Source organism: Entelurus aequoreus, linkage group LG16, assembly GCF_033978785.1.
Source record: "Entelurus aequoreus isolate RoL-2023_Sb linkage group LG16, RoL_Eaeq_v1.1, whole genome shotgun sequence".
In the NCBI taxonomy this organism is placed as follows: domain Eukaryota; kingdom Metazoa; phylum Chordata; class Actinopteri; order Syngnathiformes; family Syngnathidae; genus Entelurus; species Entelurus aequoreus.
The window spans coordinates 8,140,415-8,162,020 of NC_084746.1; the positions used below are offsets into that span (position 1 = coordinate 8,140,415).

General features: G+C 38.5%; 1 protein-coding gene across 5 annotated transcripts in view; it reads left to right on the forward strand.

Annotated features, from left to right (window-relative positions):
• The window catches only part of LOC133631565 (integrin alpha-6-like), a 66,226-nt gene extending 45,037 nt beyond the window's left edge, over positions 1-21,189 (forward strand). The window contains exons 15-27 of one of the 5 annotated variants that reach the window (XM_062023897.1): positions 2,366-2,481; positions 2,563-2,716; positions 2,783-2,860; positions 2,931-3,010; positions 6,427-6,504; positions 6,813-6,915; positions 11,096-11,266; positions 15,906-16,007; positions 16,713-16,823; positions 19,620-19,718; positions 19,788-19,913; positions 19,975-20,061; positions 20,252-20,397. In XM_062023897.1, coding sequence (XP_061879881.1) covers positions 2,366-2,481; positions 2,563-2,716; positions 2,783-2,860; positions 2,931-3,010; positions 6,427-6,504; positions 6,813-6,915; positions 11,096-11,266; positions 15,906-16,007; positions 16,713-16,823; positions 19,620-19,718; positions 19,788-19,913; positions 19,975-20,040 — 1,284 coding nt within the window. In that variant the 3' untranslated portion in view covers positions 20,041-20,061; positions 20,252-20,397. Of the gene's footprint in view, positions 1-2,365; positions 2,482-2,562; positions 2,861-2,930; positions 3,011-6,426; positions 6,505-6,812; positions 6,916-11,095; positions 11,267-15,905; positions 16,008-16,712; positions 16,824-19,619; positions 19,719-19,787; positions 19,914-19,974; positions 20,062-20,251 lie in introns of all 5 variants that reach the window. The other 4 variants (XM_062023895.1, XM_062023896.1, XM_062023894.1 and 1 more) reach the window with 4 other exon arrangements.
• Positions 21,190-21,606: the final 417 nt, after the last annotated feature.

Here is a 21,606-nt window from a genome sequence, read left to right on the forward strand (position 1 = left end):
TGGAGCTGGCTCTCGGATCTCAGAGCGCGCAGGAGTGTAAATTTGGATGAGGTCCGAGATATACTGAGGTGCCAGTCCATGTAAAGCTTTAAAAACAAACAGCAAGGATCTAAAATCAATTCTAAAATGAACATGGAGTCAGTGCAAACTCCGAAGAATTGGGGTTATATGCTCACGTTTCCTGGCCCCTGTTAAAAGTCGTGCTGCCGCGTTCTGGACTAACTGCAATTGGGAGAGAGCTTTTTGGCTAATGCCAGCATAAAGTGCATTGCAGTAGTCCAGGCGACTTGAAATAAAAGCATGCACCACTTGTTCAAAAAGGTTAAAAGATAAAAATGGTTTTACCTTTGCTAAAAGACGAAGATGATAAAAATACGATTTTAAAACGCCATTGACTTGTTTGTCAAATTTAAAATGTCTGTCTATAGTGACGCCAAGGCTGGTGACTTTGGGACGCACATCATTTTGCAACGGTCCCAAGTCAGTGAGGGCCGGACCAAAAACTGAAATTTCCGTTTTTCCCTCATTCATTATTAAAAAATTCATAGACGTATAGGACATTCATAGACTTTTAGGACATTCATAGACAATAACGCGTCAACTATAATTTCCCTCAACGGCGATTTTATTTTTTTAATGCGCGATTAACGTCTTTGACCCTTGGCCCGTTCTACAGGTGGGGAAATGTGTAATGGTTTCCAGTTAGTGTTGAATCACAAGCTCGAAAATAGCGAGCAGGACTGCACAAAGAAAGGGGGACCTTATGGAAATCTCAGATCCAAAACCATGGCAAGTCAGTCCCCGGACAATTTTACCTCCAATTGTAGTGAACGCTGCTTATAGAGAGGAGGAGGAGCTTCACGTCTGTGTTTGGATAACAGTTGAGTGCATTAATAACATCAAATGTAGATTGTTACTCAAACTGCTTTATAGCTTATCAATTTTCTTCATTCCATCCAACCATTCATTTTCTATGCCGCTTATCCTCACGAGGGTTGCAGGTAAGCTGTAGCCTATCCCAGCTGACTTTGGGCAAGAGGTGGTGTCCACCCTGGAGTAGTCGCCATTCAATCGCAGACATTTAAAACATTTTTTATTCGATCTCATTTCCTTTGGTGGTTATTTGTACTACATACTGTACAGCAGTGTTTTTCAACCTTTTTTGAGCCAAGGCACATTTTTGTCATTGAAAAAATCCCGAGGCACACCACCAGCAGAAATCATTAAAAAAAATCAACTCAGTAGTCGATATTGACAGTAAAAAGTCGTTGTTGCAATTGTTGGATATGACTTTCAAGCATAAGCAAGCATGCATCACTATAGCTCTTGTCTCAAAGTAGGTGTACTGTCACCACCTGTCACATCACGCCCTGACTTATTTGGACTTTTTTTTTTGCTGTTTTCCTGTGTGTAGTGTTTTACTTCTTGTCTTGCGCTCCTATTTTGGTGGCTTTTCCTGATTTGTTGGTATTTTCCTGTAGCAGTTTCATGTCTTCCTTGAACTCTATTCCCCACACCTGCTTTGGTTTAGCAATCAATACTGTTTAATTATCCTTCTTTGTGTGGACATTGTTCATTGTTCATTGTCATGTAAGAATGTACTTTGTGGACGCCGTCTTTGCTCCACACACTGTAAGTCTTTGCTGTCGTCCAACATTCTGTTTTTGTTTACTTTGCAGCCAGTTCGGTTTTAGTTTCATTCTGCATAGCCTTCCCTGAGCTTCAATGCCTTTTCTTAGCGGCACTCACCTTTTGTTTATTTTTGGTTGAAGCGTTAGATACCTTTTTACCTGCACTCTGTCTCCCGCATATTGTGATCAAGACAAACCATGTTCCCGACATCTACAAAGCAATTAGCTACCTGCTGCCACCTACTGATATGGAAGAGTATTACATGGTTACTCTGCCGAGCTCTAGACAGCACCGACACTCAACAACAACAACACATCATTTGCAGACTATAATTACTGCTTTGCAAAAATTATTTTTAACCCAATTAGTTGTAATTACATAATCTCCCACAGCACACCAGACTGTATCTCACGGTACACTGGTGTGCCGCGGCACAGTGGTTGAAAAACACTGCTGTACAGTATCTACTATGGACACATACAGTATTTATTCTTCATCTCTATCAAATGGGTCGTTTCACATCTTGGCCTCAACATGAGCTGTGTCAACATTCTTAAGGGACTAATGCTCGGTTTTGATTACCACTGTTAGAGAGGTAATCATTTAACAAAAATGTGTTTGAAATGTTAATACCAACCACAATGGTAATCAGACTAATGAAGTGCTGCAGCTACTGTATAATATTTGTGTGTTGGTGGTTGTACACTCACTATCTTCCTCTGTGTGCTTGTAGGTGCAGTTTGTGAAGGAGGGTTGTGGAAGTGACAACATTTGCCGCAGTAACCTAAAGGTGGCTCATCGCTATGGTTACAGGGGAACAGACGATGGGACTTTTACTCCATTACCACTGTGAGAACAAAACACTCACTTTGAAAAAAAACTAGGTGCTTTTTTTCCTCGTCCTTAACTTGTGGTGGTATTTGTTGAAAGGGAGAATGGTGTACCGGTGATCTCGCTCAGCAACCAGAAAGACGTGGCCTTGGAGGTGAAGGTGAACAACAAGAATGGAGACGACGCACACGAAGCATCCGTGGTGGCCTCCTTCCCGCGCTACCTCACCTACGCCATATACCACGGTCCTAAGGTACGTTTGTTTTCACGCACACACTCATCCCACTTTGCGGTTCTGATGGGGAAACACTGCTTCCAGGATGTAACTTGCTCGGCCAACAAGAACGGTTCTAAGGCCACGTGTGAAGTGGGAAACCCCTTCAAACGAGACTCTGAGGTAAAACGTTAAGCTCCTCCTCCTTTTGCTGAGCGACTGATTTTAACGAGGTGTGTGTTTGGGTCCACAGACAACATTCTACATCATTCTGAGTACAGCAGGGATCTCACTGAACACAACTGAACTGGAGGTTGACCTTCAGCCCGGAACGTGAGTATGCTGCTTGGCCACTTCATTAGGTACACCTGCTCGCTGCTGTACCACAACATCTGCACTTAGATGACAATTTGTCTGCCTTGTACAGTGGCGGTTTAAGCCGTGGGCCACATTTGCTCCATAGTGACAGTCTCTAGGGGGCGCCGCGAGGATGAGATGTCATATTTATTTGTACTAGCAATGCAACAATATAAACATCTCACATCATGTTTTTTTGTGATCAAAATGATCACAATTATCATTATTGTCACGGTATTGTTGAATGTGCTCTAAGGGTACACTAAAATCTTTTAACTAAGTTTTGTTTTAAGAACTAAAATAAAAAGTCACACAATATAATTTCTTGGTGGAAGAAACATTAAATATTGTTCAGGCTTCATAAGATTGTGTGTATTCTTCCTTTTTAATTTGTAAACATTTCATTTTTTTAGTAAAGACACACTGAGTGCGTACTTTGCTTCACTTCCGGTTTGTGTGATGTCATGCCAGTTCACTTCCGGTTGAAGACACCTCCGCCTGTGTCAATTTGACACTTTCAAGTATCATCATCATCATCATCATCATCATCATCATTTCTTTTATTCTTTTCATGAACATGCATATATACAAGCCACGTACAGTTCACAATTTCATTGTTTTTTGTTTCTTACACATTTCCATGATCAGAAAGGAGCAGATGGAAGAATAATATTCTTATATTTATCTGCCCCCTTTTTAACACCAATTATTATTATTATTATAGAGGTTTATTTGAAATAGGGACAGATACAAAAACATAGACATCTGAAACAGTTATCCGATGCATGCATCACAGTGTTTGTAGCCAAAGCTAATTTACAACACTTGTCCCCAACAACAACAACAACAACACAGATCCAACATCATTAAAATAGGAAAATAAAAAAATAGAGTTGATAATAATGATAATAGTAATAACACAGACAAAGTGCAAACTAGATAAAAGCCAATAATAATAATAATAACACAGACAAAGTGCAGACTAGATAAAAACCAATTAGTAAAAATGATTTGAGATGACTTCATCACTGTTCCCTCCACCAACACCCAAACTCCAACATACTTTTTCATTTTCCTTGAAGCATTTTCACAATGACACGTCCAATCAAAATCAAAAATCAGTTTGATATAATTCCAGTTGCCTCTTTTTCTAACTCTTTTAACATATTCTTGCAACTTTTGAAGTCTTTCTTTAGATAATTCTATGCTTTCACAGCAACAACAGACCAGCACATTTGTTTCAAGTTTGTTGCCGCCCTTGGATGTTTAAAGTCATACTTCTCGTCTTCACACGTCAACACCAATAACTTTTGTAAGAAGAACTTTATTTCTAGCTTTGAACATCACTAATAGAGTATGCAACTCTACAATGTCTTTTAGTTTGAATAATCCTGACCTAATGAAGAGTGTATTTGTGTGCTCTCTATATCCTACTTTAAAAATAATACAAATTGCTCTTTTCTGTGAAAGAAATAAAGGCATTATGTTGCTGTGATATGTATTCCCCCATATTTCTGTAGAATAATTGAGCAATATAACATTCTCATTGTATTATACGTGAAACTGTATTTAACCTTGTTCAAAATAAATCCACTTAGTTTTCCCATGCAATATAAGATCTTTCCATGTCAACTTTTCATCTAAGATGACCCCAAGAAATGTGATTTCAGACACCTTCTCAATGTTCACACTGTTTATGGATAAACTAACTTCTACCTCTCTTTTATTACTGAATATTATAAATGTAGTATTTTCCAAATTTAAAGATCATTTATTTACATCAAACCACAATTTTAGTTGAACTATTTCCTCTTCAATAATATCGGCTAAGATGTTGAAGTCATCTCCTGAACAGGATACATTTGTATCGTCTGCCAATAATACGTACTGTAACATTTTCCAAACCTCACAAATATCATTCATATATAAAATAAAAAGTTTGGGTCCTAAAATGGAACCTTGTGGAATTCCACATTCAATATTCCTACATTCTGACTAGGGATGTCCGAAAATGGCTTTTTGCCGATATCCGATATTCCGATATTGTCCAACTCTTTAATTACCGGTACCGATATCAACCGATACCGATATCAACCGATATATGCAGTCGTGGAATTAACACATTATTATGCCTAATTTGGACAACCAGGTATGGTGAAGATAAGGTACTTTTTAAAAAAATTAGTAAAATAAGATAAATAAATTAAAAACATTTTCTTGAATAAAAAAGAAAGTACAGCAATATAAAAACAGTTACATAGAAATTAGTAATGAATGAAAATTAGTAAAATTAACTGTTAAAGGTTAGTACTATTAGTGGACCAGCAGCACGCACAATCATGTGTGCTTACGGACTGTATCCCTTGCAGACTGTATTGATATATATTGATATATAATGTAAATGATAAATGATAAATGGGTTATACATGTAGGAACCAGAATATTAATAACAGAAAGAAACAACCCTTTTGTGTGAATGAGTGTAAATGGGGGAGGGAGGTTTTTTGGGTTGGTGCACTAATTGTAAGTGTATCTTGTGTTTTTTATGTTGATTTAATAAAAAAATAAAAATAAAAAAATAAAAAAACCGATACCGATAATAAAAAAAACGATACCGATAATTTCCGATATTACATTTTAACGCCTATATCGGCCGATATTATCGGACATCTCTAATTCTGACCTATAATCATCAATCTCAACATATTGTTGTAAATAACTGCTTAACAACTCCTCTAACTCTATAAGTATATCATTTACAAATGACAATTTGATGATCTATAGTGTTGAATGCCTTCTTTAAGTCAATGAACACTCCTATTTATTTTGATCAATACACAATGCTTTTTTCACTGCTCACGGATTGTGTTCAAAACATTTAGTGCAAATAGTGAAAAAAGTCCTCACACAATCGAGGCCATGTTTGTTTATAGCAGAGCTTCTAAGGTATCTTTAGTTACGCCCTCCTTAGGAAGAAGTCAATATTTCATCCCACCGCGACTATAAGTAGTATCATTTGTCTATAAACTAGTTGGAATCACACCTCTGCATAACAATGGATGCTAATTTATACCGTGTCTCATTTTCTAGTCCAGTGAAAGAAAAAGCATGTTTCCCGAGGTGACAAGCGCCTGCCCTACTATTTGATTGCTTTACAGTTAGTCAGCACGGCACACATTCTCACCCTTAATGGATTCATAATATGACCTCATAATTCCTCATATTTATCCGATCATCATCGTCCACCCCAAAGAACTACGCTTAATTATGTTCATTCTCTTACTCCATCATTTTTGGTTTGAGTTGATTTGGTCGTGGATTTGCATGAAAGTTGTAGGATGAAATATCTACTAGCAGTGAGAGGATGAAAGTGATGTGTGTTGATCTTCCAGCACCAGCGAGCAGGCGTCACTAGCTGCAGTCAAAGCCAAAGCAAACGTGGCCATCCTGCTGCAGCTGTCCATGTCAGGGTAACTATTGCGCACACACACACACACACACACACACACACACACACACACACACACACACACACACACACACACACACACACACACACACACACACACACACACACACACACACACACACACGCACACACACACACACACACACAGCAGGGTGCTCAATAGCTGCTCTGCAGGCCAAATTCGGCCCACCATAGCCTGTCATTTGGGCCACCAAACATCACCAAAGTGATGAAACTGATTTACAGCAAAATGTGACGTGCAGAGAAACTGTAAGAAAAAAAGTGTGTGTGCTTTTTCTCTTTTCCCAGACAAGCTCAGCCCTCTCAGGTGTATTACTCAGGAAAAGTCAAGGATCAGAGTTCCATGAAGAGCGAGAGTGACATAGGAACTCCGGTCACGCACCAGTTCAGAGTGAGTATAGACAAACAACTTTAGAGTGAGTATAGACAAACTACTTTAGAGTGAGTATACACAAACAACTTTAGAGTGAGTATAGACAAACAACTTTAGAGTGAGTATAGACAAACAACTTTAGAGTATAGACAAACAACTTTAGAGTGAGTTTAGACAAACGACTTTAGAGTGAGTATAGACAAACAACTTTAGAGTGAGTATAGACAAACAACTTTAGAGTGAGTATAGACAAACGACTTTAGAGTGAGTATAGACAAACAACTTTAGAGTATAGACAAACAACTTTAGAGTGAGTATAGACAAACAACTTTAGAGTGAGTATAGACAAACAACTTTAGAGTGAGTATAGACAAACAACTTTAGAGTATAGACAAACAACTTTAGAGTGAGTATGGACAAACAACTTTAGAGTGAGTATAGACAAACAACTTTAGAGTGAGTATAGACAAACAACTTTAGAGTGAGTATAGACAAACAACTTTAGAGTGAGTATAGACAAACAACTTCAGAGTGAGTATAGACAAACGACTTTAGAGTGAGTATAGACAAACGACTTTAGAGTGAGTATAGACAAACGACTTTAGAGTGAGTATAGACAAACAGCTTTAGAGTGAGTATAGACAAACAACTTCAGAGTGAGTATAGACAAACAACTTCAGAGTGAGTATAGACAAACAACTTTAGAGTGAGTATAGACAAACAACTTTAGAGTGAGTATAGACAAACAACTTCAGAGTGACTATAGACAAACAACTTCAGAGTGAGTATAGACAAACAACTTTAGAGTGACTATAGACAAACAACTTTAGAGTGAGTATAGACAAACAACTTTAGAGTGAGTATAGACAAACAACTTTAGAGTGAGTATAGACAAATAACTTTAGAGTGAGTATAGACAAACAACTTTAGAGTGAGTATAGACAAACAACTTTAGAGTGAGTATAAACAAACGACTTTAGAGTGAGTATAGACAAACGACTTTAGAGTGAGTATAGACAAACGACTTTAGAGTGAGTATAGACAAACAACTTTAGAGTGAGTATAGACAAACAACTTTAGAGTGAGTATAGACAAACAACTTTAGAGGGAGTATAGACAAAAAACTTTAGAGTGAGTATAGACAAACAACTTTAGAGTGAGTATAAACAAACGACTTTAGAGTGAGTATAGACAAACAACTTTAGAGTGAGTATAGACAAACAACTTTAGAGTGAGTATAGACAAACAATTTTAGAGTGAGTATAGACAAACAACTTTAGAGTGAGTATAGACAAACAATTTTAGAGTGAGTATAGACAAACAACTTTAGAGTGAGTATAGACAAACAACTTTAGAGTGAGTATAGACAAACGACTTTAGAGTGAGTATAGACAAACAACTTTAGAGTGAGTATAGACAAACAACTTTAGAGTGAGTATAGACAAACAACTTTAGAGTGAGTATAGACAAACGACTTTAGAGTGAGTATAGACAAACGACTTTAGAGTGAGTATAGACAAACAACTTTAGAGTGAGTATAGACAAACAACTTTAGAGTGACTATAGACAAACAACTTTAGAGTGAGTATAGACAAACGACTTTAGAGTGAGTATAGACAAACAACTTTAGAGTGAGTATAAACAAACAACTTTAGAGTGAGTATAGACAAACAACTTTAGAGTGAGTATAGACAAACAACTTTAGAGTGAGTATAGACAAACAACTTTAGAGTGACTATAGACAAACAACTTTAGAGTGAGTATAGACAAACCACTTTAGAGTGAGTATAGACAAACAACTTTAGAGTGAGTATAGACAAACAACTTTAGAGTGAGTAGACAAACAACTTTAGAGTGAGTATAGACAAACAACTTTAGAGTGAGTAGACAAACAACTTTAGAGTGAGTATAGACAAACGACTTTAGAGTGAGTATAGACAAACAACTTTAGAGTGAGTATAGACAAACAACTTTAGAGTGAGTATAGACAAACGACTTTAGAGTGAGTATAGACAAACAACTTTAGAGTGGGTATAGACAAACAACTTTAGAGTGAGTATAGACAAACAACTTTAGAGTGGGTATAGACAAACAACTTTAGAGTGAGTAGACAAACAATTTTAGAGTGAGTATAGACAAACAACTTTAGAGTGAGTAGACAAACAATTTTAGAGTGAGTATAGACAAACAACTTTAAAGTGAGTATAGACAAACAACTTTAGAGTGAGTATAGACAAAAAACTTTAGAGTGGGTATAGACAAACAACTTTAGAGTGAGTAGACAAACAATTTTAGAGTGAGTATAGACAAACAACTTTAGAGTGAGTATAGACAAACAACTTTAGAGTGAGTATAGACAAACAACTTTAGAGTGAGTATAGACAAACAACTTTAGAGTGAGTATAAACAAACGACTTTAGAGTGAGTATAGACAAACAACTTTAGAGTGAGTATAGACAAACAACTTTAGAGTGAGTATAGACAAACAACTTTAGAGTGAGTATCAACAAACGACTTTAGAGTGAGTATAGACAAACGACTTTAGAGTATAGACAAACGACTTTAGAGTGAGTATAGACAAACGACTTTAGAGTGAGTATAGACAAACGACTTTAGAGTGAGTATAGACAAACAACTTTAGAGTGAGTATAAACAAACGACTTTAGAGTGAGTATAGACAAACGACTTTAAAGTGAGTATAGACAAACGACTTTAGAGTGAGTATAGACAAACAACTTTAGAGTGAGTATAGACAAACAACTTTAGAGTGAGTATAGACAAACAACTTTAGAGTGAGTATAGACAAATAACTTTAGAGTGAGTATAGACAAACAACTTTAGAGTGAGTATACACAAACAACTTTAGAGTGAGTATAGACAAACAACTTTAGAGTGAGTATAGACAAATAACTTTAGAGTGAGTATAGACAAACAACTTTAGAGTGAGTATACACAAACAACTTTAGAGTGAGTATAGACAAACTACTTTAGAGTGAGTATAGACAAACAACTTTAGAGTGAGTATAGACAAACTACTTTAGTGTGAGTATAGACAAACAACTTTAGAGTGAGTATAGACAAACAACTTTAGAGTATAGACAAACAACTTTAGAGTGACTATAGACAAACAACTTTAGAGTGAGTATAGACAAACGACTTTAGAGTGAGTATAGACAAACGACTTTAGAGTGAGTATAGACAAACAACTTTAGAGTGAGTATAGACAAACAACTTTAGAGTGAGTATAGACAAACAATTTTAGAGTGAGTATAGACAAACAACTTTAGAGTGAGTATAGACAAACAATTTTAGAGTGAGTATAGACAAACAACTTTAGAGTGAGTATAGACAAACAACTTTAGTGTGAGTATAGACAAACGACTTTAGAGTGAGTATAGACAAACAACTTTAGAGTGAGTATAGACAAACAACTTTAGAGTGAGTATAGACAAACGACTTTAGAGTGAGTATAGACAAACAACTTTAGAGTGAGTATAGACAAACGACTTTAGAGTGAGTATAAACAAACAACTTTAGAGTGAGTATAGACAAACAACTTTAGAGTGAGTATAGACAAACAACTTTAGAGTGAGTATAGACAAACAACTTTAGAGTGAGTATAGACAAACAACTTTAGAGTGAGTATAGACAAACAATTTTAGAGTGAGTATAGACAAACGACTTTAGAGTGAGTATAAACAAACAACTTTAGAGTGAATATAGACAAACAACTTTAGAGTGAGTATAGACAAACAACTTTAGAGTGAGTATAGACAAACAACTTTAGAGTGAGTATAGACAAACAACTTTAGAGTGAGTATAGACAAACAATTTTAGAGTGAGTATAGACAAACAACTTTAGAGTGAGTATAGACAAACAACTTTAGAGTGAGTATAGACAAACAACTTTAGAGTGAGTATAGACAAACAATTTTAGAGTGAGTATAGACAAACAACTTTAGAGTGAGTATAGACAAACAACTTTAGAGTGAGTATAGACAAACGACATTAGAGTGAGTATAGACAAACAACTTTAGAGTGAGTATAGACAAACAACTTTAGAGTGAGTATAGACAAAAAACTTTAGAGTGAGTATAAACAAACAACTTTAGAGTGAGTATAGACAAACAACTTTAGAGTGAGTAGACAAACATTGACAGGGAATTGTGTGAGTGTTTGATGAAAAACATGATTTCAGATACTCAACCTTGCAAAGCGTCTGGCAGACTTCGGCACTGCCACGCTGCACATTGACTGGCCCAAAGTGACGGACAAAGGCAAGTGGCTGCTTTACCCCACCAAGATCACCTCCACAGGTGTGCGGCAGATGGAGTGCTCCCCCAAGGCAGAGATCAACCCTCTCAAAAAGGTCAGTCGGGGGGAGGAAAACATCATGTACTCTTTCTTCAACCTGCAGGTAGAGAAGGGTAACGCTCACATCCGTACCAATGCCTGCTACCTGCTACTCACATGTGTACCAATGCCTGCTACCTGCTACTCACATGTGTACCAATGCCTGCTACCTGCTACTCACATGTGTACCAATGCCTGCTACCTGCTACTCACATGTGTACCAATGCTTGCTACCTGCTACTCACATGTGTACCAATGCCTGCTACCTGCTACTCACATGTGTACCAATGCCTGCTACCTGCTACTCACATGTGTACCAATGCCTGCTACCTGCTACTCACATGTGTACCAATGCCTGCTACCTGCTACTCACATGTGTACCAATGCCTGCTACCTGCTACTCACATGTGTACCAATGCCTGCTACCTGCTACTCACATGTGTACCAATGCCTGCTACCTGCTACTCACATGTGTACCAATGCCTGCTACCTGCTACTCACATGTGTACCAATGCCTGCTACCTGCTACTCACATGTGTACCAATGCCTGCTACCTGCTACTCACATGTGTACCAATGCCTGCTACCTGCTACTCACATGTGTACCAATGCCTGCTACCTGCTACTCACATGTGTACCAATGCCTGCTACCTGCTACTCACATGTGTACCAATGCCTGCTACCTGCTACTCACATGTGTACCAATGCCTGCTACCTGCTACTCACATGTGTACCAATGCCTGCTACCTGCTACTCACATGTGTACCAATGCCTGCTACCTGCTACTCACATTTGTACCAATGCCTGCTACCTGCTACTCACATGTGTACCAATGCCTTCTACCTGGTACGTAGCGCTACTTTTGTGTGTGTTGATAACATTCTTTGTTTTTGATAATAAAATAAATTTTTTTATTGCAAAATGTAAAAATGAGTTGATTCTAATAACTTCTGACATTAAGTTGCAAGTTCAGTGAGTGTATAATTTATGGTGTTTTGTAGGGATGTCCGATAATGGCTTTTTGCCGATATCCGATATTCCGATATTGTCCAACTCTTCAATTACCGATACCGATATCAACCGATACCGATATCAACCGATATATGCAGTCGTGGTATTAACACATTATTATGCCTAATTTGGACAATCATGTATGGTGAAGATAAGGTACTTTTAAAAAAAATAAATAAAATAAGATTACTAAATTAAAAACATTTTCTTGAATAAAAAAGAAAGTAAAACAATATAAAAACAGTTACATAGAAACTAGTAATTAATGAAAATGAGTAAAATTAACTGTTAAAGGTTAGTACTATTAGTGGACCAGCAGCACGCACAATCATGTGTGCTTACGGACTGTATCCCTTGCAGACTGTATTGATATATATTGATATATAATGTAGGAACCACAATATTGATAACAGAAAGAAATGGGGGGAGGGAGGTTTTTTGGGTTGGTGCACTAATTGTAAGTGTATCTTGTGTTTTTTATGTTGATTTAATAAAATTTTTTTTAAAAAAAGCCGATACAGATAAAAAAAACCCGATACCGATAATTCCCGATATTACATTTTAACGCATTTATCGGCCGATAATATCGGTGTTTTGTGTTCACCCTAAAAAGTGTTAGTACTGTAAGTATTGTACTTGTTACGCACCAGCTGTTTGATTGTAACATGCATCCTGAAGGTAGTTTTCATGAACACATTTGGAGGTGTTGAAATGGTATGTAAAATGGCTATTGCTAATCAGCGGCATGTCAATAGCAAAGTCAATGTACTTTAGCATCAAGCTAGCTTAACTTACTTTGGAGCATTTTTACAGTCAATTTCTTTGTTAGCATTGAAAATTACATAGAGGTAGTTTGACTGAGTCCGCTCTCAGTGCTGATGGAGTGATCGCTAAGTGCCGAAATGCGAAGAGTCGGCAACCGGGCGTGATGTCACGCACACCCGGGTACCGTAATCGAGCACCGTTGGAATGTACATGAATCAATGCCTGGTAGGACCGGCAGGATTCGGTCGGCGCCAAAAAAAGTACCAAATTCGGTACCCATCCCTACCTGAAGGTATTTAAAAAAACATTGACATTGCATACAGAAATAATTGTAATATTTCTTCCTGTACATATGTACTTTTACATCGATATATTTGTTCATTTGAACCATTTTTATAGCACACCAAACACAACCATTTACCATTTATTTAACACAAATAACCACAAGAGAGAAGGAAGGAGGAAAAAAACAAAAACAAATACACAAAGAAAAGCAAGTACCGTATTTTCCGCACCATAAGGCGCACCGGATTATAAGGCGCACCTTCAATGAATGGCCTATTTTAAAACTTTGTTCATATATAAGGCGCATAGGATAGACGCTGGGGTTACATTATGCATCCATTAGATGGAGCTGCGCTAAAGGGAATGTCAACAAAACAAATAGTGACACTTCAACTTGCTGCTCTCTGTTCAACAAGCCACTGTTCCACTTTGTCCTCCAACTGTAGCCATCTGGCTTTGTTCCCTCTGTTTAGTCTTCTTTACTCGGCGCAGGTCATCATGTTGCTTCCACCACTTCTGCACCATTCATTCCTTAATGTTCAATTCTCTCGCTGCTGCTCTATTCCCGTGTTCTACTGCGCCGCCTTGACTTTAAACTCTGCGTCGTAAGCGTGTCTCTTATTAGGAGCCATTTTTTGGGTCTTTACGGGGGGAAAATGAAGTCAACGGCTGCTTACCGTTGTTGCGAGACCTGTTGTGGCTCAATATTGGTCCATATATAAGGCGCACCGGATTATAAGGCGCACTGTCAGCTTTTGAGGAAATTGGAGGTTTTTAGGTGCGCCTTATAGTGCGGAAAATACAGTAATTTCATTATAATAAGATATCAAATTCTATGTGTGTGTGTAAAAAAAATAGAATATGTAAACTATAATATCTTTATTTTATTTCATTTTATTTATTATACCGATGATTATTCCACATATATTATTTGAAATTCTATTAAGTAAAGTTGTATCCATGACAAACAGTTAATACTGTATGGGCCTGATTTACTAAGATCCAAATAGCACATGCTAAACAGCGTGTGCAATCTACGAAATAGCGTGTGCTGTTAGCGGGCGTGTTGCGTGCGATCTACTAACTTTGCACATGCTTTTCAGATGATGTTTTTGTGTGTCCTACATAGCTTTGACCAGGGAGACACTCCATCATTTCCTGCACATTCGTGTTGTCACCTGTGGCCTTTTGCTATCAAACAGGCAGCAGACATGTACCACTTTTTATGGGCATTTTAGAAACACTCCACAATGAAACCCACTTTAGCAGACATTTTAGTAATATATATTCTAAATGAAAAGACAAACGCCATTAAAAAAACACAAGCAGACACCAAGAAACATCAATCGAATTTGTATTACTCAGCATATGAACTCACCCAAGATGCAGCTATAGAAATATAAAAGTATGTTGCTGTATAAGTCTAATGTATTTTCCTGACAGAGCACGCAAATATGCTGACACACTTGGTCTGTGTGTCCAGCACCAATCCTGCAGCCAACAGTTTGCACCTAAGTTTCACACCTGCTAAATAAAACGCTAAATATTGCTCGCAAAACAGTGATGAGTGTTGATAAATCACATTGTGTGTGCTTTATAATATGTTTGCATCCTCTCCTCCCAGTATTGTAGGTGCTTTGCTAATCTGCATATTCATGAAGGCCAAGATGCTAAATAGATTGCACGCCTTATTCTGCTCACTTAACAGGTGCAAACCACTTTGCACATAAATAAATAAAGGTTTTGCTGTCAGGGATATGAAGCACTAAAATAAATAATGAAAGGCATTATTGAATTGTTTTATTTTCCTAAACTCAGTACCACTAAGCACTGCAGTGTTCGTAATAACAGCGTCATGTAATAATGGCGTTAGTACCAAGTAATCTAATTACTTTTAGGTCTGATACAACGCCGTTAGCGATAGCTTGATGTAACGTGGCACGCTACTTTTGATGTGGTTTGTTTATGCCAACAAGACAGTGTCATAAGTGCAGCAAGTTCAATGCAGGAAATGTCTTTTTACGGGTGAAAGCTACAAGCAGTATCGCACTAAAATGAAGTTGATATCAAAGGGGAAGGTGTGACACGGCAGACAACAACGTACACCATGGGAATATTGAACAACAAGTCAATGATTGGAGTGACAAACTTGCCATCCAAACAATACCCCGTTTGTTGACCAGAAGGTATGACAGCCATGGAAGCACATTCAATTTAATCACTAAGCAGAGGTAACAAGCCGGTGAAAAGATTCAAATTAACTGGCGTCAAAGCTGACAAAGTGCGCTGCTAACTGCTAAAGCTAACAAACACAGCTCTGTTGAAACCCTCGTTGACGTCACACGTCACTAGGCAACAGGCCCCGCCTTTTAAAAGCACAGACTCCACACACTGTGCGCTTATAGTAAACAAAAGTTGTTTTTTTATGTAACCTATCAAATAATTATAGTAATTAACTACATTTATTAAAGAGTAATTCCCTTGGTAATTCAGTTACTTTTTTGATAAAGTAAGGAGTAACTATGATGAATGACTTGGTTACAAAGTAACTTTCAGAACACTAAGTGCTGTCCTTGTGTGTGTTTCCACTGGAAGGAAGCAGGTACCATGCGGAGCAGGAGGGCCGCACAGAAGGTCAGAGTTGGTGATGAGGCCATTATTTCACGCTTGGTGGACAAAAACAATGCTAAAATTCTGGTAAGAGAAATGTTTGTTGTTTTATTCATACTGTACATACCTTTCACACGGCAGCCATGTTGGCACAGTGGATAGGAGGAGCTTCCTGATGAGTGCCAGAGACTCAAACATGACTGATGTTGTACTTCTTTAACGTAGTCATGTGACCAAGTGTTTATGAAGAGACTCACACATGAATGATGTTGTACTTCTTTAACGTAGTCATGTGACCAAGTGTTTATGAAGACTCACACATGAATGATGTTGTACTTCTTTAACGTAGTCATGCGACCAAGTGTTTATGAAGACTCACACATGAATGATGTTGTACTTCTTTAACGTAGTCATGTGACCAAGTGTTTATGAAGAGACTCACACATGAATGATGTTGTACTTCTTTAACATAGTCATGTGACCAAGTGTTTATGAAGAGACTCACACATGAATGATGTTGTACTTCTTTAATGTAGTCATGTGACCAAGTGTTTATGAAGAGACTCACACATGAATGATGTTGTACTTCTTTAACGTAGTCATGTGGCCAAGTGTTTATGAAGAGACTCACACATGAATGATGTTGTACTTCTTTAACGTAGTCATGTGACCAAGTGTTTATGAAGAGACTCACACATGAATGATGTTGTACTTCTTTAACGTAGTCATGTGACCAAGTGTTTATGAAGAGACTCACACATGAATGATGTTGTACTTCTTTAATGTGTGCAGTCATGTGATGACGGGGCCAAGTGTGTGAAGATCAAGTGTCCCCTGCGGGGCATAGACAGTAATGCAGTCATCACCGTACACTCCCGCCTGTGGAACAGCACCTTGGTGGAGGTATGTGTCCTGCACTCATTCAACTAAGTTACCACCTTGGTGGAGGTATGTGTCCTGCACTCATTCAACTAAGTTACCACCTAGGTGGAGGTATGTGTCCTGCACTCATTCAACTAAGTTACCACCTTGGTGGAGGTATGTGTCCTGCACTCATTCAACTAAGTTACCACCTAGGTGGAGGTATGTGTCCTGCACTCATTCTCCAAACAACCACAACAACTAAGTCACTGACCTTTCACCTCCATGACAAAACAATAATCATTCTGAAGTGAGTTAGTGAAAGATTTGTGAGTTTAGGAAGTCAATAAGTGGCAGGACTTGTATTGGTGCGTCCTATTATGAGGGTAGTATGTTCACAAAATAATCATACATCTGAAATATTGTATTCATGAAGTAGTCAATCAGGTTCAAATGTTCTTGTGTTTTAGTTGTAAACATGGTAGGCTGTAGGCTAGTAGGAGCCAGCAGCTACACAACAGCTAAGCACACAATAGCACACAAGCTAGACATATGTAGGGCAGCACGGTGGAACAGGGGTTAGTGCATGTGCCTCACAATACGAAGGTCCTGAGTAGTCCTGAGTTCAATCCCGGGCTCGGGATCTTTCTGTGTGGAGTTTGCATGTTCTCCCCGTGACTGCGTGGGTTCTACTCCGGCTTCCTCCCACCTCCAAAGACATGCACCTGGGGATAGGCCCCTCCCACCTCCAAAGACATGCACCTGGGGATAGGCCCCTCCCACCTCCAAAGACATGCACCTGGGGATAGGCCCCTCCCACCTCCAAAGACATGCACCTGGGGATAGGTTGATTGGCAACACTAAATGGTCCCTAGTGTGTGAATGTTGTACATCCGTGTTGGCCCTGTGATGAGGTGGTGACTTGTCCAGGTTGTACCTTCTGCCCAAATGCAGCTGAGATAGGCTCCAGCACCCCCTGCGATCCCAAAAAGGGACAAGCGGTAGAAAATGAATGGATGGATGGATGGCTAGACATATGTAATTATTTGAGCAATATTGCAGTCCAAAACCCAACATTTGTCCACATTAAATACTTAAATTACTTACACATACAACATCTCCAATGTAGAGGCTTCATAGAGAGTATCCAGTAACAAACGTGTCCGCAACATTCAACTCACTGCATCAGGACCTTAACTTAAAAGTTAAAGTACCAATGATTGTCACACACCCACAAAATTATTCTCTGCATTTGACCCATCACCCTTGATCACCCCCTGGGAGGTGAGGGGAGCAGTGAGCAGCAGCGGTGGCCGCGCCCAGGAATAATTTAAGGTGATTTAACCCCCAATTCCAACCCTTGATGCTGAGTGCCAAGCAGGGAGGTAATGGCTCCCATTTTTATAGTCTTTGGTATGACTCGCAACCTACCCATCTCAGGGCGGACACTCTAACCGCTAGGCCACTGAGTAGGAAATATTGTGGCCACTTTTACCACTCCACTTCAACTTAAAGACAGCATACTGTAAGTCCATTCCAGAGCGGCAAATAATGAATAGTTGAGTGTTTTTCATTCCTACCACTGTTGTCTGTCTGGACTCAATTCACTTGATCAACAACCTTTTCGAACAGTCCACACTGCAACATCATAGATGTATGATTGGGATCAATAACGATATCGGCCAATACTATAAGGATGCAATATTGTATCGCATGTGGAAAAGTTGTATCGGGACATTGTTAGCTTTGAACTTTGACCCTCAACTATCCAGCTTAGTGCATATCTGAATACCTGTGGTTGTCAAACATTTAGTGGTAGCCCAAAGAACCACTTCATTAAAGTACAGTGTTTTATTCTCTTATATTCAAACACAGTGTTACCGTTCAAACTGGGTGTAGTAAAAACACTGTTGAATAAAAGCTTAGCCTTGTTTTTAATGAATACCTAGGCTGACTACGCTAATGTTGGTCATTGTGGTGAAAGTAGCATTGCAGTCGTGTCACATCGAGACTATTCTAATGTCACGCACTGAGTATGTTTGGCATACAAGGAATGAAAGAAGTAGCAGTGCAGTCGTGTCACACCGAGACTATTCTAATGTAACACACCGAGTATGTTTGGCATACAAGGAATGAAGGAAGTAGCAGTGCAGTCGTGTCACATAGAGACTATTCTAATGTAACACTGAGTATGTTTGGCATACAAGGAATGAAAGAAGTAGCAGTGCAGTCGTGTCACATAGAGACTATTCTAATGTAACACTGAGTATGTTTGGCATACAAGGAATGAAAGAAGTAGCAGTGCAGTCGTGTCACATCAAGACTATTCTAATGTAACACAGAGTATGTTTGGCATACAAGGAATGAAAGAAGTAGCAGTGCAGTCGTGTCACATAGAGACTATTCTAATGTCACACACTGAGTATGTTTGGCATACAAGGAATGAAAGAAGTAGCAGTGCAGTCGTGTCACATCGAGACTATTCTAATGTCACACACGGAGTATGTTTGGCATACAAGGAATGAAAGAAGTAGCAGTGCAGTCGTGTCACATAGAGACTATTCTAATGTCACACACGGAGTATGTTTGGCATACAAGGAATGAAAGAAGTAGCAGTGCAGTCGTGTCACATCGAGACTATTCTAATGTAACACTGAGTATGTTTGGCATACAAGGAATGAAAGAAGTAGCAGTGCAGTCGTGTCACATCGAGACTATTCTAATGTCACACACTGAGTATGTTTGGCATACAAGGAATGAAAGAGTGTTGATGCTTTTCAACTAAGCAGTTTATAAGAGCATGATGCTGAGAGTTGTATTTGTGCTGTGTTCCTGCAGGACTACAGCAAGGTGCATCGTGTGGAGGTGCTGGTGAAGGCATTTCTGCAGATGGAGAGCACCAGAAAGAACATGGTGGTGCAGAATGCTGAGACACAGGTGCACAAAGAGGAACATCTCCACAGGTGTGCTCGGTCAATACTAAATCCACTTCCTGTCCTCGTCCAGCTGAGAATGACCGCCTTCCCTGAGCGGCGTGAGGCCAGCTATGGCGGCGTGCCCTGGTGGATCATCTTCCTGTCCGTGCTGTTTGCGCTGCTCCTGCTGGCGCTGCTCATCTTCCTGCTGTGGAAGGTGGGAGCAACACCCGGGTGTGGCCACTCCAAACATCCTCTAACCACTTCTTTATCCCCAGTGCGGAGTCTTTGGCAGAAAGAAACGGGACACGTCGGAAAAAAAGAGGCTGACACCAAATGCCTAAAAAAAAAAAAAAAAAGAAGGGGTAATTTGACCCGGCCGATACCGAGCGGTGCAAATGTCTGGGAGCTTTTCTTCCTCTAGTCTTCATGCACATGCATGGCCTCAGGGTGGCGCTGTTTAACTGTTCTGTTTCACCTCCGCATCGCTTCTTGTTGCACTTTAACACATTCACCCTCCGTCCGGCTTTCTTCATCTCTGCATTTGTGTTCCAGTGTGGCTTCTTCAAGAGGAACAAGCTTCCAAGTTACACCGCCGTCCGCATTAAAAGCAAGAACACAGATGTCAACAACACCCGCTGGCAGAATGTGGAGAAGAAGTCCTGGAGGACAACCTGGCATGACAATGAACATTATTCACAATCCAAAGCATTTGCCTAAAAGGACGGTCATGTAAATATCACCTCTTTGTGCTTCAGGGCTTACTTAGATTGCAATTCATTTGATAGCTTTCAATGTTTGTTAGCCATTTTGTATTTATTCACTTAAGGGTCCTTTGTTACGTGTGCAACACACCAAAGAGTCACTGCATTGTTGTGTTAGTACTTCTCTAAATACTTGTGTTAGTACTTCTCTAAATACTTGTGTTAGTACTTCTCTAAATACTTGTGTTAGTACTTCTCTAAATATTTGTTGTGTTAGTACTTCTCTAAATACTTGTTTTAGTACTTCTCTAAATATGTGTTGTGTTAGTACTTCTCTAAATATTGGTTGTGTTAGTACTTTTCTAAATATTTGTTGTGTTAGTACTTTTCTAAATACTTGTTAGTACTTTTCTAAATACTTGTTAGTACTTTTCTAAATACTTGTGTTAGTACTTCTCTAAATACTTGTGTTAGTACTTCTCTAAATATTTGTTGTGTTAGTACTTCTCTAAATACTTGTGTTAGTACTTCTCTAAATATTTGGTGTGTTAGTACTTCTCTAAATATTTGTTGTGTTAGTACTTCTCTAAATACTTGTTAGTACTTCTCTAAATACTTGTGTTAGTACTTCTCTAAATATTTGTTGTGTTAGTACTTCTCTAAATACTTGTGTTAGTACTTCTCTAAATATTTGTTGTGTTAGTACTTCTCTAAATACTTGTGTTAGTACTTCTCTAAATATTTGGTGTGTTAGTACTTCTCTAAATATTTGTTGTGTTAGTACTTCTCTAAATACTTGTTAGCACTTCTCTAAATACTTGTGTTAGTGCTTCTCTAAATATTTGTTGTGTTAGTACTTCTCTAAGTATTTGTTGTGTTAGTACGTCTCTAAATACTTGTGTTAGTACTTCTCTAAATATTTGTTGTGTTAGTACTTCTCTAAATACTTGTGTGTTAGTACTTCTCTAAGTATTTGTTGTGTTAGTACTTCTCTAAATACTTGTTAGTACTTCTCTAAGTATTTGTTGTGTTAGTACTTCTCTAAATATTTGTTGTGTTAGTACTTCTCTAAGTATTTGTTGTGTTAGTACTTCTCTAAGTATTTGTGTTAGTACATCTCTAAGTATTTGTTTAGTACATCACAAAGTATTTGTGTAGTACATCTCTAAGTATTTGTGTTAGTACATCTAAGTATTTGTTTAGTAC